The following is a 27504-nucleotide window of genomic DNA, read 5'->3' on the forward strand; positions in this document are numbered from 1 at the left end:
AAAGTAAAGATGGCTTGTCTGATGGTAGTGGGTTATCAGAACTTATTATTAATAACATTAGTGTCACTAAAGTTGGTATACAACCCCCTATTGCTAAATTTGGCTTTAAAAAAAAAGAGAAAGAAATTGTTCCAGATTAATGGAGAGTAAACAGACATGGATATTAAATGTATTGCATAGTGCTAAAAGGGATAACGGCCAGAAAAAAAAAATTTACATAAATGACATTGTTGGGACAATTGGTAAAATCTGAATAAGAACTGTATATTAAATATAACATTGAATCAATCTTAAATTTTCTGATTTCTGATTTTCTGGATACATAAAACAATATCCTTGTTTTTAGGAAATACAGAAATATTTTTGGGTAAAGGGACACGATGTCTGCAAATTACTCTCAAATTGTTAAGCAAAACATAATGTATATGAAGTATATATGGAAATAAAAATATAAATGTGATAAAATGTTAATAATTGGTGTAATTGGTCAGTCTGGGTGAAAAAGTATACAGGAATTTTTTGTAGCATTCTTGGGATTTTTCTGCAAATCTGAAATTATTAAAAACAAAATTTTTATTTTAATTTTATTGTCCCCCAGGCTGGAGTGCAGTGGCACCATCTCGGCTCACTGCAACCTCCACCTCCCGGGTTTAAGCGATTCTCCTGCCTCAGCCTTCCTAGTAGCTGGGATTACAGGCGTGAGCCACCACGCACTGCTAATTTTTTTGTATTTTTAGTAGAAACGGGGTCTCACCATCGGTCAGGCTGGTCTCAAACTTCTGACCTCAGGTGATCCGTCCACCTAGGCCTCCCAGAGTGCTGGGATTACATGCGTGAACCACCGCATCCGGCCAAAAGACAAAAAAAAATTTTTTTTAATCAAATCACCATCCAATGTAATTCCATCTCCGCCATCTACTACAGATGTGATCGTGGATAAACCATAAACCTTTCATAACTTCTAGAAAGTAACTACTAATACTATTATGGTAGAAAGGATCAATGTTACAGCAAAACTATAAAAAATAAATAAATACGATCACGTGACCATGGCGCCTTTTCAATGAAATAAGGGGCAAGGGGCTTCGGCAAACGAGGATGCGTAAGATGATCTGGGGTCCCTTCCGGATCCCCAGGTCCTCGACCCCCGGCATGTAAGGGTAGAGTCAAGGAGGGTCTTCTTAAGCGTTCCTCGGCGCGGTCCTGAAGAGATTAAAGGCGTCAAATGCACCGCTCCACACCTGAGCTGCCGCCAAGCTAACTCAATCGGAGCCGGCGCATTTGAGAAGGCGCCTGTGAGGGTCGCTCCTCAGCCGCCGCGCTCCCACTCCGCGTCCCCACTCCGCGCCGCCGCGCCTCTGCCAGCCCCGAAGGTGGACGTGAAGCTCCAACACCTCGACTTCTGGGCCAGCCTCCATGGCCAGGTCCCGGGACTGCTGGACTGGGACATGGGGAACGAGCTCTTTCTGGCCTTCACCACATCTCACCTCTCCTTAGCGGAGCAGAAACGTGAGTAGCGGGTGGGGTGAGGTGGGGGGCTGGGCGTGGCGGAGGGGTGGCCTAGGGGCTCGCGGGACCCCGGGGCAGAGCGGCTCCCCAGCCTTCGCCCCCACCTCCCGGGGAGGCTTGGGGGGCCGAGCCCCCCCCCACTCCGCGGCTTAGCTCCACCGCCCCCGCTCCACCCCCACTCGCGAACTCTACTCGGGAGTGGTTTGGGGGCTGGGGGGGTTCGCGCCTGACTCAATTGGAAGCTCCTGGAGGACAGCTGGTCTCACCTAAAAACGGAGGCTTTCCACTCTACGTCACCCGCCAGGCTCCCAGAACATTCCAAGGCCTCTTCTGGGTCTTCTCCTTGGCGCTGGTCGCCATTTGCTACACTGTATATTTCAGTTACTTTTCCGTCTCTTAAAAAAACAGGCCTCATCGTTTTATCCATGGCTGTATTCTCACCTCTTAACATATTGCCTGACACCTAGAAGTGCTCCGTACTTGCCAAATGCTTAGTTGACCATCGCGATCTTTTAGGTTTTCTTTTTCTTCTTTGGACGTCAAGTGTGGAGAGTTGACATAATTACTCCCCACATTCATGGTACCTTTTCGCCTGCAAGGCCCTTGGATTAACTCTTTTTTTTTTTTTTTTTCTAAATTTTTTTTTTTGAGACGGAGTCTTGCTCTGTCGCCCAGGCTGGAGTGCAGTGGCACGATCTCGGCTCACTGCAACCTCCGCCTCCCGGGTTCAAACGATTCTCCCGCCTCAGCCTCCTGAGTAGCCTGGATTGCAGGGGTGCGCCACCACGCCCTGTTAATTTTTTTTATTTTTAGTAGAGGCAGAGTTTCACCATGTTGTCCATGTCGGCCTCCCAAAAGTGCTGGGATTACAGGCCTGAGCCACCGCCCCCGACCTTAACTCTTCCTTTTGCCCCTTAAGTCTCCACCCCTCCTTCCATTACCTCTGCTGCTCCCATTACCAACCCTAATCCATTTAACGTCTGTTTTCTCCACTCATTGTTTTTGAGAGCTGTTGTTTTAGGTTGCTAAATTCAGACCTGGTTCATTATTTCTGATTGTTGTTAGTATTCTATCAGCTGGGTGTCCCACCTTTTACATTTTAATTTTCTTTACCCCTAGATTGCTTCCAACTCTTTGCCACCATAATTAATGCTAATGAACATTCTTTCTTGTTTCTTCATTCAAGAAATATGTATTGAGCACCTCCAACTGACCTGGCACTGTTTTAGACACTCATGATACACAGTGAATAGAACAGACAAGGAACCTTACTTTCTACTGGGGGCAGACAGATAATCCACAGAAGTATAATAAATGGGTAGATCATATAGTATGCTATAAAGTGATAATCTGCAATGGGGAAAGAACAGGAGAAGGAGACTCAGGAATAGGGGAAGGGTGTGGTGGCAGCTACAGTTTTTTTTGTTTTTGTTGTTTTTTGAGATGGAGTCTGGCTCTGTTGCCCACGCTGCAGTGGTGCGATCTCCTCTGCCCCCCAGGTTCAAGTGATTCTCCTGCCTCAGCCTCCCGAGTAGCTGGGACTACAGGCACGTGCTACCATGCCCAGCTAATTTTTGTATTTTTAGTAAAGATGGGGTTTCCCTGTGTTGGCCAGGCTAGTCTTGAATTCCTGACCATGATCCGCCGTCTCAGCCTCCCAAAGTGCTAGAATTACAGGTGTGAGCCACCGCACCCGGCCTTCTTTTTTTTTTTTTTTTTTTGTCATGGAGTCTCACTCTGTCGCCCAGGCTGGAGTACAGTAGCGCAATCTCAGCTCACTGCACCCTCTGCCACCCAGGTTCAAGCGATTCTTGTGCTTCAGCCTCACCAGTAGCTGGGATTACAGGCATGCATCACCACACCCAGCTAATTTTTATATTTTTAGTAGAGACAGGGTTTCACCATGTTGGCCAGCCAGGCTGGTCTCAAACTCCTGGCCTCAAGTGATCCGCTTCCCTCAGCCTCCTAAAGTGCTGGGATTACAGGTGTGAGCCACCGCGCCAGGCCACAGCTACAGTTTTAAATAAGATTGTGGGGTTGAACTCAATTAGGAACATAATATTTGAGCAAATAGTTGATAGGAGGGGTGGAGTGAGCCCAGAGGATACTTGAAGGGAAAGTGGTAAGGTCAGTAAGGCTGGATGACAGTAAATAAAGAGCTCCGAAGGGTGTGGTTGACAGCAGGAATGCCTGTCCTCTAAGGACTTTAGGGTTGACTTTGAGTCAGATGAGGATTGATTGTAAGGTTTTGTTTGAGATGGGCTCTTGCTCTTGCTCAGGCTAGAGTGCAGTGGCACAATTACCTCCAGGCTCAAGCAATGCTCCCACCTCAGTCCCCAAAGCTGCAACCACAGGCACAGGCCACCACACTGGCTAACTTTTTTACTATTTGTAGAGATGGGGATCTCCCTATGTTGCCCAGGCTGGTCTTGAACTCCTGGACTCGAGCAATCCTCCTACCTCCCAAATTGAGCAGAGGAGTGACATGCTCTCAGGGTCTGCTTCATGAGTGTGTGACCCGTGCAGTTGCCTAGGTGCCTGTGTTTGGTTTAATACACTGCTGTCACTGTCTTGAAATTTTTAATAATTTTTCAACGAGGAGCCTCATGTTTTCTTTACTGGACCCTACAAATTATGTGGCTAGTCCTGCATGATCTATATTTGAAAAGATCACTCTGGCTGTTGTGTTGAGAGTAGACTGTGGATGTACAGAGACTAGGAGGCTGAAGTAGTAATCCAGACAAGAGATGATGGTAGATTGGGCCAGGGTAGTAGCAGGGAGAACCAGCTGGCTATGCTGATGGATTGGATATGGAGTATAAGACAGACAATTGAGTATGAGCCTTCAAAGTGTTTTGACCTAGTGGAAGGATAGAGTTGCCTTGTACTGAGTGGGAGACAGGTTTAGGAAGGAAGATCAGGAATTCTGTTCTGGATATGCTGAGCTGGAGATCCTTAGACATCCAAGTAGAAGCATTGAGTCTGCAGTTGGATACATGAGCCTGGAGTTCTGGAGAGAAGTGGGGACTGCAGATGTAAATTTTGGGTCTTTTGGTATATGGGTGGAACTTAAGGAGTAAGAATAGAGGAGGAACAAGAATGAGCCCTGGGGGCAGTCCATTGTAAAGAGATTGGAGAGAAGAGAGATAACTAGCAAAAAAGACTATTGAGAATCAAAACTAGGGCGTCTGTGGTGTCCTGGAAACCAAGTGGAAAAAGCCTTTCAAGGAGGGAGGGGTTGGATGAGTGGAATGTAAGTGATGATTGGACTTAACAAAGCAGAGGTCCCTGGTTAGTGGTTTTAGTAAGTGGTAGAACGAAAAACCTGACTGAAGGGGGTTTAAGAGTGGAAGGAGGGGAAGTAGAGGCAATGTGTTATGCCTCAACAGGAAATAAGATGGGATAATCTTTTTCTTTTTCTTTCTTCTTTTTTTTTTGTTTTAGAGACAGGGTATCTATCTGGTGCCCAGGCTGGACTGCAGTGGCACCAGCACAGCTCACTGCAGCCTTGAGCAGCCTTGAGCAGCCTTGAACTCCTCGGCTCAGGTGATCCTCCTGCCTCAGCTTTCCAAAGCAGGCTGGGATTACAAGCATGAGCCACTGCACCTGGTCCCTAAAATGGGAGAATTAACAGCATGTTTGCATGCTGATGAGAATGACCCAACAAAGACAAAAAATTAGTGACACAGGAAAGAGAGGGGAAGATTTGTGGAACAACGTCCTTGAAAAAGCATGGGGGATCTGTGCCAAAGCGAGACACAGACATACAGAGGTGCTATCCTTGGGTCGCAATGAGATCACCAGTCCATTGATCCTATCACCTTTTCACTGTTTCAATCACTTGATATGTCCACCCTTATTCAACTAACTTGAATCCCATGGTCAGATATTACGCAGGTTCCCTGGATCATCTGTGGCTTTGGAGCACTTTGTTGGCCAAACCACAACCCTGACTAAATCCACCTCTGCCAAACGAGTGCGCCAAAACCATAATTCAGTGGACTGGTGACCTCAGTGGGATCATAGTTGGGGTTGAGGGAGTTAGCCAGAAAGACACGAGGTGGTGCGTTTTTATGTGGTGCATAAATGAGGTTACGGAGAGGTTGCAGTTGTTGGTTTAGGTTATGCCTGAGGGAGTGTCCACAGTAGAGTAGAAGTCAAACTCGCTGGAGAAGAGTTCAGTAAATAGCAAAGATCATGTTTTTGTTTTTTGAAACAAGGTCTGGCTTTGTTGCCCAAGCTGGAGTGCAATAGCGTAAGCTTGGCTCACTGCAACCTCCCTTTCCCTGCTCAAGCCATCCTCCCACTTCAGCCTCCTGAGTAGCTGGGACTACAGGCTCACACCACCACACTCGGCTAGATTATTATCTTTGTATTTTTTATAGAGATGGGGTTTCACCCTGTTGCCCAGGCTGATTTCAAACTCCTGGGCCCAAGCAATCCGCCTGCCTAAGCCTCTTAAAGTACTGGGATTACAGGCGTGAGCCGCTGCACCTGGCCAGCAGCCAAGATTTAAGGCAGGAGTAGTGTTGGAGAGTGACAGCTAAACCAGGAGGTCAGTAGATGATAGTAACAATGGAGATTGATTAGTATATAAGTTCCTGTATTAACTTGAATATATACATCCAGGAGCAGACAGTAAGGTAGAGTAAATTGTGGTCCTGCCTGATTGCTCTTAACAAGGGCTGCTCCAGTTGATACACAGAACTGCAGTATAATAAGAGATTCTGTCTCTTTGGATGTTTCTCAACACTTGGTATTATCTTTATAATTCCAGTCAATTTGATTATCTCATTATCTTACAGTGTTTTTCTTATTATTAATAATGCTGATCATCTCGTTAGCCATTCAGTTATCCCCTCCTTGTGAATGCTGATTCATATCATTTGTCCATTTCTAAGTTTGTGTTGACCTTTTACATATTGATTTGTAGGAGCTCTCTATGTATCAGAGAACTGAGAAATTTGGATTGAAGTTTTGCTGTCTATTTTGTTTGTTTGTCTATTTGTTTTTTGCTTATGGTGATTTTTACTATGTTAGAACTTTTTTTGAGACAGAGTCTTGCTGTGTCACCTAGGCTGGAGTGTAGTGGCACGATCTCAGCTCACTGCAACTTCTGCCTCCCAGGTTCAAGTGATTCTCCTGCGTCAGCCTCCCAAGTAGCTGGGACTACAGGTACACACCACCATGCCCGGCTAATTTTTTGTACTTTTAGTAGAGATGGGGTTTCGCCTTGTTGGCCAGGCTGGTCTCGAACTCCTGACCTCAAGTGATCCACCTGCCTCGGCCTCCCAAAGTGCTGGGATTACAGGTGTGGGCCACCGCACCTGGCCAAACTTTAATTTTTGTGCTATAATATGTGCATAAAACTTACAGATTCATTTTGAGGGTAACTGGCATCTTAATAGTATGTATTATAAGTCTTTGTTCAAGTCTTTTAAGTTCTTTATTTAAGAGCTGAGATGGGAAGATTGCTTGAGTTGGGAGGTGGAGATTGCAGTGAGCCAGTGTCACACCACCGCACTCCAGCATGGGCAACCAAGCAAGACCCTGTCTCCAAAAAAACCCAATTTTTCTATCTTTTGCTACTTTTTCCTTTTTTGAATACTATGTTGAATATTAGCAACATAATAGGCATCCTCTCTAATTACTGAGCTCTCCGATAAGTATATAATTTCTCAAACAAAAGCCTAGATTCATCTGTAATATAATGACACTCATAGGGACAGTGAGGGGGCAAAAATAGTTTTTGTCCTGAACAACCAGTTAATGGTGGTGCCACTTGCTAAGACAAAGAATACAGGAAGGCCAGGCATGGTAGCTCATGCCTGTAATCCCAACATTTTGGGAGCCCGAAGCGGGAGGATTGCTTGAATCCAGGGGCTCGAGACCAGCCCAGGCAACATAGACCCTCATCTATACAAAAAATACAAAAATTGGGCTGGGCGCGGTGGCTCAAGCCTGTAATCCCAGCACTTTGGGAGGCTGAGGCAGGCAGATCACGAGTCAGGAGTTCGACACCAGCCTGGCCAATATGGTGAAACCACGTCTCTACTAAAAAATACAAAAATTAGCCGGGTGTGGTGGCGTGCGCTTGTAGTCCCAGCTTCTTGGGAGGCTGAGGCAAGAGAATCACTTGAACCTGGGAGGCAGAGGTTGCAGTGAGCCAAGATCGCGCCACTACACTCCAGCCTGGGCGACAGAGCGAGACTCCATCTGAAAAAAAAAAATTACAAAAATTAGTGGGGCGCAGTGGCGTGTACCTGTAGTTCCAGCTACCTGGGAGACTGAGGTGGGAGAATCTCTTGAGCACACCACTGCACTCCAGCCTGTGCAACAGAGCAAGACCCTGTCTCAAAAAAAACACAAGAATACAGGAGGAAGAGCAAGAAGATGGAATTCAGTTTTAGAAGCGCGTTTGAAGTGCCTGTGGGCTACCCAAGTAAAGACATCCAGTAGGCAGTTCTCCTTAAGGGCTAGCACAGAATGCTAGGCCAGAGGTGAAGATTTGAGAGCTCTACATTTTTTATAGATGTTAACTGAAGCCACAGGCATGCATGAGATCATTCAGGGATAGTATAAGTAGAGTGAGAAGAAAAGAATGCAGAGGGGAATGAGAAGGTCAGAGAGGTAAAGGGAAAACCAGTAGAAGTAGAATGTGACGTTAACTCCCAAGGCAGGGCCCACAACCTTCTCCCAGAGAAGCCTTAAGGCCTAGGATCCTAGGGTCGCAAAGGGATATTCTAGGATGTTTTGACTCTGTCTGTCTTTCTTTTTGCCAGTTGCCAGATATAAACTCCGAATTGTTAAGCCACCAAAATTACCCCTAGAGAAAAAACCCAACCCTGATAAGGATGGTACGTATTGAGTTCTCTGACCTGTTTCTGTGGCCTGGGCTGGAGACCAGGGGCACCCAAAGCCAGTGGGCTGTGGCACACAATCTCCTTTTGTTCTGCACAGGTCCAGATTATGAGCCCAACCTCTGGATGTGGGTAAACCCCAACATCGTGTATCCCCCTGGAAAGCTGGAGGTCTCAGGACGTAGGAAGAGGGAGGACCTGACAAGCACACTCCCCTCCTCTCAGCCACCCCAGAAGGAGGAAGATGCCAGCTGCTCAGAGGCCGCAGGGGTGGAATCACTGTCCCAGTCCTCCAGCAAGCGGTCTCCCCCTCGGAAGCGGTTTGCCTTTTCCCCCAGCACCTGGGAGGTATGCATTTTTGGGGATGGGAGTGGGACTTGGGCAGTAGGCGAGGGGCATGGGGAAGAGCCATTACAGTTCTGCTCTCTTAGCCATAGCAAAAGGTGAATGGGTTCAGAAATTACCTACATGCTTGGGTTGGGGAGAAGCCCAAATGGTGGCCTTAGACCACCCCCCCTTCCTGCCACTGCACCCTGGAGTAGAGGCTGAGGAGTCAGGACCAGTTCCTACTCTGTGCTCCTCTAGCTCACAGAAGAGGAGGAGGCTGAGGACCAGGAAGACAGCTCCTCTGTGGCTCTCCCATCCCCTCACAAAAGGGCCCCCCTCCAGAGTCGGAGGCTTCGGCAAGCCAGCAGCCAGGCGGGGAGGCTCTGGTCCCGGCCCCCTCTCAATTACTTCCACCTAATTGCCCTGGCATTAAGAAACAGTTCCCCCTGTGGCCTCAACGTGCAACAGATCTACAGTTTCACTCGGTATGTGCCGGGGGCCCTGCGAGGAGGGGGAAGTGGGGGCCAGGGCCCCGGGCTGATGCCTTCCAATCCATCCCAGGCCCTGGGTTGCTGACCTGGTTTCCCTATCTGGGTCTGAGAGGACGAGTATGTTCCCAGTTCCCTTTTCCCAGGTGCATTTGTGCCCACATTGTGCCCACATTTTATGGCTTTAGTTTTTTTTTTTTTTTTCTTTTTAACTAGTTTTCAGTGTTCTTTGGGTATAGTTCTCCTTTAAAACATACATTCACTTGGGTCAGGTAACAGTTTCCCCACCATCCTCTGAAGATCAGCCAGTCTAAAGTCAGGTTTCCCCAACAGTTCCCACCTGCTTCTGCTAGGACTGGACTGCCTGGCACAGCTCCCTGCACCCCCAGGGGTGCAGGGAACCCAGTTGAGAAGGATTTTCCATTTAGCTCAGATAGTCCTGCTCACAGGAGGGTGAGGAAGGGAGTTTCTCGGGCCCTTTCCCAGTGTTAGGAGAAGTGCCTAATGTCTCGGGACAGGAATTTTCAAGTGGTGTCCGTCCTCAACCAAGATTCCTCCTACGGGAGCTGCTTGGCCTGATTCTGCTTTGTTCATGCTGTGGTCCAAGCCCTGGGCCCTCAGAGGGAGGGAGGGTTCAGGTGAGCCACGCACCACGTGGATGCTTTGCCACGTGCTCAGTTAGCAAAGAGCAACTCCAGGCCAACTTGCTACTATCCCCCTGGAGAGAAGGGCTAAAGCCCCTGGCCCCTGGGTAGAACATGCTCCAGAGAAGGGCATTCCCCAGACATAACATGCCTTTCCTTACCTCTCCTCCCTGTCCATAGAAAGCACTTCCCCTTTTTCCGGACGGCCCCGGAAGGCTGGAAGAATACTGTCCGTCACAATCTCTGTTTTCGAGACAGCTTTGAGAAAGTGCCTGTCAGCATGCAGGGCGGGGCCAGCACACGGCCTCGATCTTGCCTCTGGAAGTTGACCGAGGAGGGACACCGCCGCTTTGCGGAGGAGGCCCGCGCCTTGGCTTCCACTCGGCTAGAAAGTATCCAACAGTGCATGAGCCAGCCAGGTGTGAAGACTTGTGCGTGGGCCCAAGGGGAAGAGACCTGAGAATCCTGACCCAAGGCCAAGTGTGGAAGCCTGGGTCACACCGTGGGGGTGGGGGAATGCATCTTCTATAGGAAACAGGGAGATTAACAGTGATCTGAGACCCTCAGGTGATGCCTGCCTGAGGTGAGACCTCCCCCACCAGTGTGGGGCGTGATGTGCCAGGAATCCATGGGCAAACAACTAAGGGGCAACTGGCCTTACCAAGCCCAGCAGCCTAGGCAATAGTGAGCACACAACATGAGAAGCACAGTTAATAGAGGTTATGTACAAAGAGTACTTCTACTTTCCCTGGAGCAGTGCAGGGAGGCTTCATAGAAGAGGCAGCATTTGAGCCTTGAGTGAAAGAAGCAGATCACCTGCTATGAGAGAGCATCCCAGGCCTAGGAAACAGCAATTGTGAAGTATAAACTCCTGAACTCTCTCCTTTTCTTACAGATGTGATGCCCTTCCTCTTTGATCTTTAACCCCAAGAAGCAACAGCCAGCTAATGCTTTATTAAAATTACCCTCAGTAGCCTTCTGTGTGTGTCTGTTGGAGGTGGGGTCTCTAAGGATGGGGTTAAGGGTGGAGGTGGAGATCAACTCCAAGGTTGGAGATGGGATGCCTTCAGCTTACAGATGCTCCTGAGGCAATGGGGCAGGTGCCTGCCATGCAGCAAAGGGAGTCCGTAATTTTCTTTCCTCAAAGGAGGAAAATGCATAGCCTTCTAAAGCATCTTGGAGCAATTTCCGTTTTTCTGGATTATGAAGATAATCTTGGCTGGATGCAGTGGCTCACACCTGTAATCCAGCACTTTGGGAGGCTGAGGCAGGAGGATCCCTTGAGCACAGGAGGTCAAGGCTGCAGTCGGCCATGATCACACCACTGCACTTTAGCCTGGGCAACAGCAAGACTCCATCTGTAAAAATTATTCTGGGAGATGCCCGTTTGTAGCAGCCAATTCTGTAAGCACCACACATTCATTCAATTGATACTCCTTAAGTGGCTACTGTGTACCAAGCTCAGGATAGAATACAGGTGCCAGGGAGAACTGCGCTGCATTGTGTTAGCTGCAATAGCGGTGAGGGCATGTGCTAAGGGAGCGTAGAAAGGTGCTTTGGGGAGGTGCCATGTTTTGTTTTGTTTTGTTTTTAAAGCTTACAGATGACTTTTGTGTGTGTGTGTGTGACAGTTTCACTCTTGCTGCCCAGGCTGGAATGCAATGGTGCAATCTCGGCCTACCGCAACCTCCACCTCCTGGGTTTAAGCGATTCTCCTGCCTCAGCCTCCCAAGTGGCTGGGATTACAGGCATGCACCACAAAGCCCGGCTAATTTTGTGTATTTTTTAGTAGAGATGGGGTTTCTCCATGTTGGTCAGGCTGATCTCGAATTTTCGACCTCAGGTGATCCACCCGCCTTGGCCTCCCAAAGTGCTGGGATTACAGGTGTGAGCCACCACACCCGGCAGGTGACTTTTTTTTTTTGAGACAGAGTCTCGCCCTGTTGCCCAGGCTGGAGTGCAGTGGCACAATCTTGGCTCACTGCAACCTCCGCCTCCCAGGTTCAAGCGATCTTCCTGCCTCAGCTTCCCTAGTAGCTGGGATTACAGGCATGCACCACCAGGCCCAGCTAATTTTTGTATTTTTAGTAGAGACAGGGTTTTGCCATCTTGGCCAGGCTGGTTTCCAACTCCTGACCTCAGGTGATCCACCCGCCTTGGCCTCCCAAAGTGCTGGGATTACAGGCGTAAGCCACCACACCTGGCCTCTTGAGTTAATTTCTGTATGGTCAAGGTTCATTTCTGGCTTGTAGATGTCCAATTGCTCAGCCTCCCAAAGTGCTGGATTAAAGGTGTGAGCTGACTATAGCCTCGAACTCCTTGGGCTCAGGCAGTTCTCCCACCTCAGCCTCCCAAGGAGCTGGGACTACAGGTGTGTACCACCACACCAGGCTAATTTTTTTTTTTTTTTTTTTTTTTTTGAGACAGAGTTTTGCTCTTGTTGCCCGGGCTGGAATGCAATGGCGCGATCTCTGCTCACTGCAACCTCCACCTCCTGGGTTCAAGCCATTCTCCTGCTGCAGCCTCCCAGGTAGCTGGGATTACAGGCATGCACCACCACACCCAGCTAATTTTGTATTTTTAGTAGAGATGGGGTTTCTCCATGTTGGTCAAGCTGGTCTCAAACTTCCGACCTCAGGTGATCCACGTGCCTCTACCTCCCAAAGTGCTGGCATTACAGGTGTGAGCCACCTCACCCAGCCACACCCGGCTAATTTTTTAAATTTTTTGTAGAGATGGAGTCTCACTCTGTTTCCCAGGTTGGTCTTGAACTGCTGGGCTCAAGCAATCCACCTGGTTTGGTTTGATTTTTTTTTTTTTTTGAGATGGAGTCTTGCTCTGTTGCCCAGGCTGGAGTGCAGTGGCACGATCTCGGTTCACTGCAACCTCCGCCTCCCGGGTTCAAGCGATTCTCCTGTCTCAGCCTCCCAAGTAGCTCGGATTACAGGCACATGCCACCAGGCCCCACTAATTTTTCTATTTTTAGTAGATACGGGGTTTCACCATGTTGGCCAGGTTGGTCTCGATCCCCTGACGTTGTGATCTGCCTGCCTCAGCCTCCCAAAGTGCTGGGATTACAGGCACTAGCCAACTGATATTTTGTTGACTGAAGATTTCAAACACATACAAAGTCAGTCTAATGAACCCCACCTGTCTGTCATCCAGCTTCATCTCCCCACAGGCAATGTTATTAACACATTCATTCCCCTTTCCTGGATTATTGTGTGTGTGTGTGTGTGTGTGTGTGTGTTTTTTGAGACGGAGTCTCACTCTGTCACCCAGACTGGAATGCAGTGGCACGATCTCGGCTCACTGCAACCTCTGCCTCCCGGGTTCAAGCAATTCTCCTGCCTCAGCCTACCATGTAGTTGGAATTACAGCTGAGCGCCACCACGCCCAGCTAATTTCTGTATTTTTAATAGAGAGAGGGGTTCACCATGTTGCCCAAGCTGGTCTTGAACTCCTGACCTCAAGTGATCCACCTGCCTTGGCCTCCCTGGATTATTTTGAATCAATTTCTAGACATCATTTCTTTTCTCTAAAAAGACTGAACATGATACAATCATCACATCCAGGCCGGGTGCGGTGGCTCAAGCCTGTAATCCCAGCACTTTGGGAGGCCGAGGCGAGCGGATCACAAGGTCAGGAGATCGAGACCATCCTGGCTAACACGGTGAAACCCTGTCTCTACTAAAAATATAAAAAATTAGCTGGGCGTGGTGGTGGGCGCCTGTAGTCCCAGCTGCTCGGGAGGCTGAGGCAGGAGAATGGCATGAACCTGGGAGGCGGAGCTTACAGTGAGCTGAGATCGTGCCACTGCACTCCAGCCTGGGCGACAGAGCAAGACTCCGTCTCAAAAAAAAAAAAAAAAAAAAATCACATCCAAAATTTTCAAAAATGTATTAGGAATCATATTCCTAATTTTCTAACTTTTTAAAATTTTTATTTCTTTTAGAGATGAGGTCTCCCTATGTTGCCAAGGCTGGTCTTAAACTCCTGGGCTCCCAAAGTGCTGGGATGACAGGTGTAAGCCACTGTCCCTGGCCCTAATTTTCTATTTTCTTAGCTTATTAGCTGAAATACTTCTGTAGAAAAATCTTCCTCTCTCAGGCCGGGCACAGTGGTTCATGCCTGTCATCCTGGCACTTTGGGATGCCAAGGCAGGCGGATCACCTGAGGTCAGGAGTTGGAGACCAGCCTGGTCAACATGGCGAAACCCCGTCTCTACTAAAAATACATTAGCCAGGCGTGGGGCACAAGCCTGTAATCCCAGCTACTCGGGGACTGAGGCAGGAAGATCACTTGAACCCAGGAGGTGGAGGTTGCAGTGAGCAGAGATCACGCCACTGCACTCCAGCCTGAGTGACAGAGGGAGACTTCGTCTCAAAAGAAAAATAGGGCCTGAGTTTCATTACCCTTCGCCATGCTGTTTGTCTCCAGCACACCCTCAGGAAAAGCCACTTGTGGAATAAGAGTCCTTGAGGCTGCAGGTCCCAGCTGGGGGGCTGTGGCCTCCCTGGTTGCAGGGGACAGCCTCAGGGCAGGGACAGCTGGCAGCCTTAGATCTGTGGGGAATAGGGAGAAGCCTGAGGACAAGGAAGGAATGAGTGAGGTTCAGGGCTGTTTAGGGATCCCACAGACACTCAGTGCTTAGAGGCGATGCCAGATCTCACTCCCTCTCCGCTCTTCCCTCCTGCCCAACAGGCCTGCACAGAAACAAAGCTCTGCCTTCAAGGCCACCACTGCCCACCTGGGCTGGGCATCACTCCTGTCTTGAAGTGGCAGTGGGTGTTGCTTCACTCTTGAGAGAGTGGCTCCCTTGTCCAGAGGGCTCCCAGGTCTCTGCAACTGACCAGGGTTGAGGTAGTCTCACTTTTTCATTTTTCCTCCCTGCTTTCCTTGCTGGTAACTCCAATCTGATGTAGCTCCCGCCTCCTCATTTAAATTTTTATTTATTTTTCGTTTTGTCTTTGAGATAGGGCCCTTCAGTGGCACAATCACAGTTCGTGTGCAGCCTTGAACTCCTGGGCTCAAGCAATCCTCCACCTCCTGGGTTCAAGCAGTTCTCCTGCCTCAGCCTCCCGAGTAGCTGGGATTACAGACGCCCGCCACCACATCGGCTAATTTTTTGTATTTTTAGTAGAGATGGGGTTTCACCGTATTGTTCAGGCTGGTCTCAAACTCCTGACCTCAGGTGATCCACCTGCCTCGGCCTCCTAAAGCGCTGGGATTGCAGGCGTGGCCACCGCACCCAGCCTGGATGCTGATTGCTAAGTGATAGCCACTGCAGGAGTGGGTGAGGGGGACCAGGTCAGGTCATTTGCTCTGGGCCCACCCAGAGCTATCCGGCAGCCAGAGCCTCTTTCCTGCCACCCGAGTCTATTCAGCTCCCAGGAAGGAGGGGTCCTGAGTCCCGAGCTCTGCTTTCATCTGATTTGGCCTCAATTTGTCCACGTCATCTGCACTTCGTATACAGCCTTATCGCTGTGCACATTCTTGTTAACATCAGGGGTTTTTTTTGCTTTGTTTTTGTTTTTTGAGATGGAGTCTCACCCTGTTGCCCAGGCTGGAGTGCAATGGAGCAATCTCGTCCCATTGCAACTTCCGCCTCCCAGGTTCAAGCGATTCTCCTGCCTCAGCCTCCCAAGCAGCTGGGACTGCAGGCGTGCACCACCATATCTGGCTAATTTTTGTATTTTACTAAAGACGAAGTTTCATCATGTGGCCCAGGCTGGTCTCAAACTCCTGAGCTCTGGCAATCCACTCGCCTCGGCCTCCCACAGTACTAGATTACAGGTGTGAGCCACCACACCTGGCCAACATCAGGTTTAAGTTGCAAGTGGATCCCAAAATGCAGCAGATCAGAAAGAAAGTACAAAACAATACAGCGTTTACTAAGAAAAAATCTGCCTTTGCCCACTTTGCTCTCAACTCCTATACTTGCACCTAGTTTTCACTTATCAATTATTTTGTTATTTTTCTTTTTTTAGGCAGGATCGCAATCCCGGCTCACTGCAACCTCCACCTCCCAGGTTCAAGCAATTCTGCTGCCTCAGTCTCCTGAGTAGCTGGGACCACAGGCACATGCCATCACGTCCTGCTAATTTTTGTATTTTTAGTAGAGATGGGGTTTCACCATGTTGCCCAGGCTGGTCTTGTACCCTCCCTGAGGTCAAGTGATCCACCCATGTCAGCCTCTCAAAGTGTTGGGATTACAGGTGTGAGCCACCGTGCCTAGACTTCAACAGTTATTTGTTAAGCATTTTCACTATACCAGGCCCTTGCCAGGTGTTAGGGATACAGCAAAGAAACCCAAATGGTTCCTCACAGTTTTCAGTCTAGATGTAAAGATACTAAACCAATACACTAATTATGTGCAATAATGCACAATGGTAATATTGAGTAAAGACTGGGTTATTGGCCAAGCACGGTGGCTCATGCCTGTAATCCCAGCACTTTGGGAGGCCAAAGCAAGATCACATGAGGTCAGGAGTTCAAGACCAAGCCTGGCCAACATGGTGAAACCCTGTCTCTACAAAAATACAAAAATTAGCTGGACATGATGGTGGGTGCTTATAATCCCAGCTACTCGGGAGGCTGAGGCGGGAGAATCACTTGAACCTGAGAGGCGGAGGTTGCAGTGAGAAGAGATCGTGCCATTGCACTCCAGCCTGGGCAACAGAGTGAGACTCCTTCTCAAAAAAAAAAAAAAAAAAGATGGAGTTATTTTGAGAGAAAGCAATATTGGCATCTAATTTAGATTGGAGGGGAGATCAGAGAGGACCTTTCTAAGAAAGTGACATTTTAACTGAGACCTGTAGCATGAGGAGAAGTTAGCCAGGCTGAAGAACAGAAAAGAAAAGCATTCTTTTTTTTTTTTTTTTTTTTTTTTTTGAGACAGAGTCTCGTGCCGTCACCCAGGCTGGAGTGCAATGGCACAATCTTGGCCCACTGCAACCTCTGCCTCCCGGGTTCAAGCTTCTCCTGCCTCAGCCTCCCGAGTAGCTGGGATTACAGGGGCACACCACCACACCCAGCTAACTTTTTGTACCTTTAGTAGAGACAGGGTTTTACCATGTTGGCCAGGCTGGTCTCGAACTCCTGACCTCGTGATCTCCCTGCCATGGCTTCCCAAAGTGTTGGGATTACAAGCGTAAGCCACCGCCCCAGGCCGGAGGAAAAGCATTCTAATAGAGGCATTAGAATGGACAAAGCCCTGGAGGTAGAGACATACCTTGGCCTTTTGAGCAAACGGGGATAAGACCATGGAAGAGAGAATACACTAAACAAGGGCAGAAAGATCCAAGGTAAAACTGGGAGAGGGGCAGGGTAGGCTTTCCTAGGCTATGACAGGGCATTTGGATTTTTTTCCAGTATGGTGGAAAGTAATTGAAGTAACTTACATAACTGTTTGTTGTTGTCGTTGTTAATCACAATTAGCCATTCATTGAAAGTGGCTTGTTGTGGGGAGAAGCCAACATGGAAGCAGGAACACCCATTAGGAGGTGACTGCGGTAAATCAGGCCGGTTGGAGTAGTAGTGACAGTAGAGATGGAGACGGGGAGAAGAACAATTTGATGATGCATCGTGGAGGTTGAAAAAACAAGTCAATAGTAGTGACTGCAGGAGAAGAAAAGGCAAGAATGGCCGGGCGTGGTGGCTCACGCCTGTAATCCTAGCACTTTGGGAGGCTGAGGCAGCCGGATCACGAGGTCAGGAGATCGAGACCATCCTGGCTAACACAGTGAAACCCCATCTCTACTAAAAATACAAAAAATTAGCCGGTGTGGTGGCAGACACCTGTATTCCCAGCTACTCTGGAGGCTGAGGCAGGAGAATGGCGTGAACCTGGGAGGTGGAGCCTGCAGTGAGCCAAGATCGCGCCACTGCACTCCAGCCTGGGTGACAGAGCGGGACTCTGTCTCAAAAAAAAAAAAAAAAAGAAGGAAAAGGCAAGAATGACTCTGAGGTTTTTGGTTTGAGCAAGTAGGTGAATGGTGAGGAGAGGAAGCCTGCAGGAGTAGCAGGTTTGAGCGTTCTGTGTTTAGTATCTGTGAGACAAGTCCGGGCACGATGGCTCACACCTGTAATCCCAGTACTTGGGGAGGCAGAGGTGGGTGGATCACTTGAGCCCAGGAGTTGGAAACCAGCCTGGGCAACCTGGTGAGACCTCCTCTCTACAAAAAATAAATAAGCTGGGCGTGGTGGCGTGTGCCTGTGGTCCCAGCTACTTGGGAGGTTGAGGTGGGAGGATTGCTTGAGCCCAGGGGGATCAAGCCTGCAGTGAGTCATAATTGTGCCACTGCACTCCAGCCTGAGTAGTGACAGAGCAAGATCCTGTCTCCAGTTAAAAAAAAAAAAAAAAGGAATCTGTGAGGCCAGGGGCGGTGGCTCACACCTATAATCCCAGCACTTTGGGAGGCTGAGGTGGGAGGATCACTCGAGTTCAGGAGTTTGAGACCAGCCTGGCCAACATGGTGAAACCCTGTCTCTACTAAAAATGCAAAAATTAGCCAGGTACGGTGGCTCACACTTGTAATCCCAGCACTTTGGGAGGCTAAGGCGGGCGGATCATGAGGTCAGGAGTTTGAGACCAGACTGGCCAACAGGGTGAAACCCTGTCTCTACTAAAAATACAAAAATTAGCTGGGCGTGGTGGCGGGCGCCTGTAATCCCAGATACTTGGGAGGCTGAGGCAGGAGAATCGTTTGAACCCAGGAGGCAGAGGTTGCAGTGAGCCGAGATCGCGCCACTGCACTCCAGCCTGGGTGACAGAGCTAGACACTGTCTCAAAAAAAGAAAAAGAAAAAAAAAATTAGCCAGACGTGGTGGCACGCGCCTGTAATCCCAGCTACACAGGAGACTGAGACAAGAGAATTGCGTGAACCCAGGAGGCAGAAGTTGCCCTGAGCTGAGATCACACCGCTGCACTCCAGCCTGGGTGACAGAGCAAGACTCCATCTCAAAAAAAAAAAGGGGGGGGGGGCGTGGGGCCGGGCACAGTGGCTCACGCCTGTAATCCTAGCACTTTGGGAGGCCGAGGTGGGTGGATCACCTGAGGTGGGGAGTTAGAGACCAGCCTGACCAACATGGAGAAACCCCATCTCTACTAAAAAAAAAAAAAATACAAAATTAGCTGGGTGTGGTGGCACATGCCTGTAATCCCAGCTACTTGGGAGGCTGAGGCAGGAGAATTGCTTGAGCTTGAACCCAGGAGGCGGAGGTTGTGGTGAGCTGAGCTCACGCCATTGCACTCCAGCCTAGGCAACAAGAGCAAAACTCCATCTCAAAAAAAAAAAAAAAAAAGGAATCTGTGAGACATCAGGGTGGTTATGTCAATGTCAAGTAGATAGTTATAAGTCTGGAGTTCAGAAGAGAAGTCTGAGCTGAAAATGTAAATACACTGAGAGTCATCAGTATATAGATAGCACTTAATATCAAGTTCTATGTACTGACATAGAAAGATATCCACAAGGCCAGGCACGGTGACTCATGCCTGCAATCCCAGCACTTTGGGAGGCCGAGGCGGGTGGATCACTTGAGTTCGAGAGTTCAAGACCAGCCTGACCAACATGGAGAAACCCTGTTTCTACTAAAAATACAAAATTAGCCAGGTGTGGTGGTGCATGCCTGTAATCCCAGCTACTCGGGAGGCTGAGGCAGGAGAATCACTCAAACCCGGGAGGCGGAGGTTGTTGTGAGCTGAGATGGCACCATTGCACTCCAGCCTGGGCAACAAGAGTGAAACTCCATCTCAAAAGAAAAAAAAAAGATAACCAAAATACATTTTGAGGAATTAAAAAAGAGTAGGAGAACAGTGTGTTCAAAATTACTCCAAATATGGCAGAAATTATGTTCACATATATACGAAGTCTAAACAGAGAAAACATCTTGATCAATATAGGTGTCAAAGAGCAATGGCCATCTTTGAGGACTGGGTAGGCAACATAAATGGGGCAATTGTTTGTAGCCTCTGTACAGTTTTTGTTTTTTACAAGAAATTGCTTTTTACAATTTTTCTTTTTTTTTTTTGACACTGAGTCTTGCTCTATTACCTAGGCTGGAATGCAGTGGTAAGATCTCAGCTCACTGCAACCTCTGCCTCCTGGGCTCAAGTAATCGTCCTATCTCAGCCTCCCTGGTAGCTGGGACCACAGACACACACAATCCTGCCTGGCTAATTTTTTATATTTTTAGTAGAGAAGAGGTTTTGCCATGTTGCCCAGGCTGGTCTCAAACTCCTGAGCTCAAGCAATCTGCCTGTTGGGATTACAGGCATGAGCCACCGTGTCCAGCCTATAGTTTTTGTTTGTCTGTTTTTTGAGACAGTCTAGCTCTGTCACCCAGGCTTGAGTGTGGTGGCATGATCTCAGCTCACTGCAACCTCAGCCTCCTGGTTTCAAGTGATTCTCGTGCCTCAACCTCCTGAGTAGCTGAGACTACAGGTGAGCACCAACACACCTGGCTTTTTGTATTTTTAGTAGAGACCAGGTTTCGCTATGTTGGCCACATGTTGGCTAGGCTGGTTTCGAACTCCTGATCTCAAGTGATTCACCTACCTTGGCCTCCCAAAGTGCTGGGATTACAGGCATGAACTACCGCACCTGGGCTACAATTTTTGTTGTTGTTGTTGTTGTTGGTTTTGTTTGTTTTGTGTTTGTTTGTTTTTTTTTGTTCTTTTAGTATTTATTGATCATTCTTGGGTGTTTCTCGGAGAGGGGGATTTGGCAGGGTCATAGGACAATAGTGGAGGGAAGGTCAGCAGATAAACATGTGAACAAGCGTCTCTGGTTTTCCTAGGCAGAGGACCCTGCGGCCTTCCACCGTGTTTGTGTCCCTGGGTACTTGAGATTAGGGAGTGGTGGTGACTCTTAACGAGCATGCTGCCTTCAAGCATCTGTTTAACAAAGCACATCTTGCACCGCCCTTAATCCATTTAACCCTGAGTGGATACAGCACATGTTTCAGAGAGCACGGGGTTGGGGGTAAGGTTATAGATTAACAGCATCCCAAGGCAGAAGAATTTTTCTTAGTACAGAACAAAATGGAGTCTCCCATGTCTACTTCTTTCTACACAGACACAGTAACAATCTGATCTCTCTCTTTTCCCCACATTTCCCCCTTTTCTAGTCAACAAAACCGCCATCATCATCATGGCCCGTTCCCAATGAGCTGTCGGGTACACCTCCCAGACGGGGTGGCGGCCGGGCAGAGGGGCTCCTCACTTCCCAGACGAGGCGGCCGGGCAGAGGCGCCCCCCACCTCCCAGACGGGGTGGTGGCCGGGCAGAGGTGCCCCCCACCTTCCTCCCGGACGGGGCGGCTGGCCGGGCGGGGGCTGCCCCCCACCTCCTGGACGGGGCGGCTGCCGGGCGGAGACGCTCCTCACTTCCCGGACGGGGCGGCTGCCAGGCGGAGGGGCTCCTCACTTCTCAGACGGGGCGGCCGGGCAGAGACGCTCCTCACCTCCCAGACTGGGTGGCGGTCGGGCAGAGACACTCCTCAGTTCCCAGATGGGGTCGCGGCCGGGCAGAGGCGCTCCTCACATCCCAGACGGGGCGGCGGGGCAGAGGCACTCCCCACATCTCAGACGATGGGCGGCCGGGCAGAGACGCTCCTCACTTCCTAGACGGGATGGCAGCCGGGAAGAGGCGCTCCTCACTTCCCAGACTGGGCAGCCGGGCAGAGGGGCTCCTCACATCCCAGACGATGGGCAGCCAGGCAGAGACACTCCTCACTTCCCAGATGGGGTGGCGGCCGGGCAGAGGCTGCAATCTCGGCACTTTGGGAGGCCAAGGCAGGCGGCTGGGAGGTGGAGGTTGTAGCGAGCCAAGATCACGTCACTGCACTCCAGCCTGGGCAACATTGAGCACTGAGTGAGCGAGACTCCGTCTGCAATCCCGGCATCTCAGGAGGCGGAGGCAGGCAGATCACTCGCGGTCAGGAGCTGGAGACCAGCCCGGCCAACACGGCGAAACCCCGTCTCCACCAAAAAATGCAAACACCAGTCAGGCGTGGCGGCAGGCGCCTGCAATCCCAGGCACTCTGCAGGCTGAGGCAGGAGAATCAGGCAGGGAGGTTGCAGTGAGCCGAGATGGCGGCAGTACAGTCCAGCCTCGGCTTTCACAACTTTGGTGGCATCAGAGGGAGACCGTGGAGAGGGAGGGGGAGAGGGAGAGGGAGCTACAATTTTTAATAAAGGAAATTTTGTACAATTTTTTTTTTTTTTTGAGATGAAGTCCCACTCTGTCACTCAGGCCGGAGTGCAATGGTGCAATCTCAGCTCATTGCAACCTCTGCCTCTGGGTTCAAGCGATTCTCTTGCCTCAACCTCCTGAGTAGCTGAGACTACAGGTGAGCACCAACACGCCTGGCTTTTTGTATTTTTAGTAGAGACCAGGTTTCGCTATGTTGGCCACATGTTGGCTAGGCTGGTTTCGAACTCCTGATCTCAAGTGATTCACCTACCTTGGCCTCCCAAAGTGCTGGGATTACAGGCGTGAGCCACCATGCCCGGCCCCATTTTTTTACAATTTTTAAGGAAAGCTACCCATGAGTCCATTTGGTAGCTTGATACTACTAATTAGCAGGCTGTTAGCTGCATGCTTCCTGGGCTCCTTCCATGCACTAACTCCCACCACTAAAGGGCATCTTAACCTCAGGGTGCCTGGGTTTTGATGTTTTCTACTTAATTGGACAAGTGTACATAGAGAGCCGCCATCTGTTAATTAAGAGTCAGGCATGAATAGAACACAATCCCTGCACTTGAGGAGCCTTTTTTTTTTTTTTTTTTGAGACAGAGTCTCGCTCTGTCATCCAGGCTGGAATGCAGTGGCGCGATCTCGGCTCACTGCAAACTCTGCCTCCCGGGTTCACCCCATTCTCTTGCCTCACCTCCTGAGTAGCTGGGACTACAGGTGCCCACCACCATGCCTGGCTAATTTTTTGCATTTTTAGTAGAGACGGGGTTTCACCGTGTTAGCCAGGATGGTCTCGATCTCCTGACCTTGTGATCCGCCTGCCTCAGCCTCCCAGAGTGCTGGGATTACAGGCGTGAGCCACCGTGCCTGGCCAAGGAGCTTTTCAATTATTGGTTTTCAACTGACTACTAGACAAAAATGATGACAGGATGAGCAAAGGACCTTGGAGTTGAGAAATTAATTCTTCAGGGACAACTCTGGAAGGCTTCACAAAGGGGTGACATTTCATTCTTTCAATAAACATTGATTCAGAGCTTACCATATGCCAGATAAAGTCATCAGCTTCATGGAAATTACTTCTAGTTCATATTTCAGAGCCTTATATAATAGAAAATTTGTGAGGCAGGATTGGAAAGATGTAAATTCCAGGCAGAGGGGCCGAAGATGCTGAAGTTCGTAGGAGCAGACTAGAGTATGGAGGATATACGGAGCATAATAGAGCAGACACTTGGAAACCAGTTAGAAAGATTTTACATGAACCCAAGCAAGAGAGGAGGAAAATTGAAATGAGGTATGCTCTGAGTTTTAAAAAAATGTAAGAGGGTGCGGTGGCCCATGCCTGTAATCCCAGCACTTTTGGAGGCCAAGGCAGGAGGATCCCTTGAGCCCAGGAGTTCAAGACCAGCCTGGGCAACATAGCGCAACCCTCTCTATTATATTTATATATATATATATATATATATATATATATATATATAATTTTTTTTAAGGGTAGGGGTCTGGGGGTGGTGGCTCATGCCTGTAATCCTAGCACTTTGGGAGGCCAAGGTGGGCAGATCACCTGAGGTCGGGAGTTCAAGACTAGCTTGGCCAACATAGTAAAACCTCATCTCTACTAAAATACAAAAATTAGCCGGGCATGATGGTGGGTTCCTGTAATCCCAGCTACTCAGGAGGCTGAGGCGGGAGAATCGCTTGAACCCAGGAGACAGTGGTTGCAGTGAATGGAGATCACACCACTGCACTCTAGCTTGGACAGCTGAGTGAGGCTCGGTCTCAGAAAAAAAAAGGAAGACAGCTGGGCGCGGTGGTGCACCCTGTGGTCCTAGCTACTCAGGAGGCTGAGGTGGGAGGATCCCTTGAGCCCAGGAGTTCTAGACTGTAATGCATTATGCAGTTTGGGTGTCCACACTAAGTTCAGCTTCAATATGGTGACCTCCCAGGACAGGGGACTATCCAGGTTGTCTATGGAGGGGTGAAACAGCCCAGGTCGGAAATGGAGCAGGTCAAAACTCCCAAGCTGGGCTGGTCTGATGGTAGTGGGTTATTAGAATTTAATAACATTAGTGTCACTAAAGTTGGTATACAACCCCCCACTGCTAAATATGACTGGCTTAAAAAATTTTTTTTAAACCCCAAAGCTCCCATGCTGATCAATAGTAGGTTGGCACCTGTGAACAACCACTGCACTCCAGCCTGGGCAACACAGAAAGACCCTGTTTCAAAAAATAAATGGGGACAGACCCCTTAAACATATTAGAAGTCCAGTGAATAAGACAACTTGTGCGCAGTGGATGTTGGGTGGGGTTTAGTAAAAGGGAAGATGTTGAGTTCCATTTGACACAAGCCAAGTTCCAGGTGCGTTGTCTTATGCCTGTAATCCCAGCACTTTGACCAGCCCAGCATGGGAGTTTTACGCCTGTAATCCTGGCACTTTGGGAGGCCGAGGCGGGTGGATCACCTGAGGTCAGGAGTTTGAGACCAGCCTGACCAACATGGTGAAACCCTATCTCTACTAAAAATACAAAATTTAGCCAGGCATGGTGGCACACACCTGTAATCCCAGCTACTCAGGAGGCTGAGACAGAAGAATCACTTGAACCCAGGAAGCGGAGGTGGCAGTGAGCCGAGATCTAACCACTGCACTCCAGCCTGGGCGACAGCAAGACTCCGTCTCAAAAAAAAAAAAAAAACCTGGAAGTTTGGGGTGAGTTATTCTGGGTTTTTTTGTTTTTGTTTTTTGAGATAGAATCTCGCTCTGTTGCCCAGGCTGGCAGGCTGGAGTGCAGTGGCGCAATCTCGGCTCACTGCAACCTCCACCTCCTGGGTTCAAGCGATTCTCCAGCCTAAGCCTCCTGAGTAGTTGGTACTACAGGTGCGTGCCACCACACCCGACTAAGTTTTTGTATTTTTAGTAAAGATAGGGTTTCACCGTGTTAGCCAGGATGGTCTCGATCTCCTGACCTTGTGATCCGCCCGCCTCGGCCTCCCAAAGTGCTGGGATTACAGGCGTCAGCCACTGCACCCGGCTTTTTTTTTTACTTTTTGAGACGAGGTCTCATTTTGTTGTCCAGGCTAGAGTGCAGTGGCACAAACACAGCTCATTGCTGCAGCCTCAACCTCCCAGGCTCAAGCAATCCTCCTGCCTCAGCCCCCCAAGTAGCTGGGACTATAGGCACATGTCACCAGGCCCAGCTAATTTTTGTTTTGTGTTTGGTTGTTTCTGAGATAAGAGTCTTGCTCTGCCACCCAGGCTGGAGTGCAGTGGCGCAACAGGCTCAGTGCAACCCCCGCCTCCTGGGTTCAAGCAGTTCCCCTGCCTCAGACTCTCGAGTAGCTGGGACTACAGACACGTGCCACCACACCAGGCTAATTTTTGTATTTTTAGTAGAGATGGGGTTTTGCCATGTTGGCCCAGCCTGGTCTTGAACTCCTGACCTGAGGTGATCTGCCTGCTTAGCCTCCCAAAGTGCTGGGATTACAGGCGTGAGCCACCGCGCCCGGCAGTACTTTTTTGTAGAGACAGGGTTTTGCCATGTTGGCCAGGCTGCTCTCAAACACCTGGGCGCAAGCCATCTGCCCACCTCGGTTTCCTAAACTGCTGGGATTACAGGCATGAACCACTACACCCAGCCTCCAGGCTTTAACTTGGTGGTGTCATTCACTGGGAGGATGAAAATAGGGGATGTCCTGAAGAGGAAGATGTTGAGTTCCATTTGACACAAGCCGAATTCCGATGCCAGCTGACTACTTGGTGGTGGAGAACTTCAGTGAAGCAGTTTCATAAGCAAAACTGCTGAAGGCTTAGACGTTACTAGAAGTTGAAGCAGATAGTGGTGTAGACTACTCTGACCAGCTTTGGAACACATGAGGGAAGCATGCCTGGGTTGATCCAAAATTGGCGTTTGACAGAACGAGAGGTCTTGGAAGGTCAAGTGAAGTAAGAAGTTGCCTTGAGAGTGTAGCTGAACATTCCTGAGATCCAATGACGAAACTGAAGCAAGAGGATCTAAGACCTAGACCAGTGCTTCTCAAATTTGATCCCGCATCAGTATCCCCTGAAAAGCTCATAAAACCACAGCCGGCTGGGCCTCACCCTGAGTTCTTTTTTTTTTTTTGAGACGGAGTCTCACTCTGTCGCCCAGGCTAGAGTGCAGTGGTGCAATCTTGGCTCACTGCAACCTCTGCCTCTTGGGTTCAAGCGAGTCTCCTGCCTCAGTCTCCCGAGTAGCTAGGATTATGGGCACACGCCACCACATCTGGCTAATTTTTCTATTTTTAGTAGAGACAGGGTTTCACCATGTTAGCCAGGCTGGTCCTCAACTCCTGACCTCAGGTGATCCACCCTCCTCTGCTTCCCAAAGTGTTGGGATTACAGGCGTGAGCCACCACGACAGGCCCTCACCCCAAGTTTCTGATTCAGTAGTTCTGGGTTGGGGCCCAAGAATGTGCGTTACTGACAAGTTCCCTGATGCTGATGCTATAGGCCCAGGGGGAATGGGGAAGCACACTTCGAAAACCCCTGGTGGAGAGTAAAGCATCAGCAGCAGGCAGACGTTGAATCATTTCCAGAGTGAATGGATGAAAAGAGGCGTCTTCTTCAGGAAGAGAGGTCTTCCTGTAGTCAAAGACTAGGCTGACGGTAAGGCCACATCGGATAACTTAAGGTGGTAGGCAGAGCCGAACTTCAGAGTCTGGATTCAGAGACGAAGCAATCTGGGGGGACAAGGTCGAGGACTGACCCTGCCAGGGGAATGATAGGAGATCAAGGAATTGGGTGTTACAAGGGTATTCAAAATAAATTATTTCTGGCAGAGGCTACAGTCTAGAGGACAGTTCCAACAGGAAGTGAAGATCTGAAGGGTTGGAAGTAGCTACGCCGGGCCTGAATTCTGTAGCGCTGACCCTGTGCAGGCCCTACAGACAGCAGCCCATCCACGTTAGTGCACCAGAATTAGCAAGAAAATCTACGGGAAGTGTGCGATCCCTCAGCAACAACGCTGCACGCTGTGTAGCCTCCCTTACAGCTTTATAGGAACCACGGCGAGCACACCCTGTGGGGGCGATTGAGTTTAGTTCGTGGTCCCCTCCGGCAGGCATTCCCCTCCAACCGCCGTACTGATGAGTGACGGGGATCAGGTGCTGACCGCGCTACTTAACACCCGTGCAACCCTCCTCAAAGCTCCTTACCTCCTCATGCCTCAGGTTTCCCGCTTAAAAATGCGCTAATAACAGTAATAGTAAACCACACAACCTCAGCGAGATGACACAGTGAGGTGGTTAACGTAAAGCTCTGGACACACAGTGCGCACCTATACATCAGTTATTAAGTGTCCTGTTGGCTACTACAGGTCCTGGCCAATGCTCAGAGTTGCGTGTGGCCTATGAGCCTCACGTTGCGGCGGGCGCGCGTCCCCGCACATCTGCGGGACGGCGCCATCCTCCTCCTTAACCCGCCCAGCTCTGGGATGTTGGTG

General features: G+C 49.4%; 1 protein-coding gene and 1 long non-coding RNA gene across 2 annotated transcripts; one reads left to right on the forward strand and one right to left on the reverse strand.

Moving 5' to 3' along the window:
- The first annotated feature begins 889 nt into the window (after positions 1 to 889).
- FOXR1 (forkhead box R1) lies at positions 890 to 10801 on the forward strand. The gene is made up of 6 exons (XM_522201.8): positions 890 to 1509; positions 8292 to 8366; positions 8470 to 8717; positions 8955 to 9181; positions 10009 to 10247; positions 10724 to 10801. The coding sequence occupies exons 1-6, from the start codon at positions 1449 to 1451 to the stop codon at positions 10750 to 10752; spliced, it is 879 nt and encodes a 292-aa protein (XP_522201.4). The 5' UTR covers positions 890 to 1448; the 3' UTR covers positions 10753 to 10801.
- A 14596-nt stretch (positions 10802 to 25397) lies between these two features.
- Positions 25398 to 27492, reverse strand: LOC129136484 (uncharacterized). The gene is made up of 2 exons (XR_008538163.2): positions 27218 to 27492; positions 25398 to 26770 (listed from the first exon to the last, which is right to left on the reverse strand). It is a non-coding gene; the product is annotated as an uncharacterized LOC129136484 (long non-coding RNA).
- Positions 27493 to 27504: the final 12 nt, after the last annotated feature.

This window comes from Pan troglodytes, chromosome 9 (assembly GCF_028858775.2).
Source record: "Pan troglodytes isolate AG18354 chromosome 9, NHGRI_mPanTro3-v2.0_pri, whole genome shotgun sequence".
NCBI classification, from domain to species: Eukaryota; Metazoa; Chordata; class Mammalia; order Primates; family Hominidae; genus Pan; species Pan troglodytes.

Excerpts from the sequence above, each read along its gene's own strand:
- FOXR1 (XM_522201.8), top strand. The coding sequence starts at position 1,449 with ATGGGGAACGAGCTCTTTCTGGCCTTCACCACATCTCACCTCTCCTTA. Across the intron at positions 1,510-8,291 it reads CTCCTTAGCGGAGCAGAAAC|TTGCCAGATATAAACTCCGA; the intron begins GTGAGTAGCGGG and ends TCTTTTTGCCAG. Across the intron at positions 10,248-10,723 it reads ACAGTGCATGAGCCAGCCAG|ATGTGATGCCCTTCCTCTTT; the intron begins GTGTGAAGACTT and ends CTTTTCTTACAG.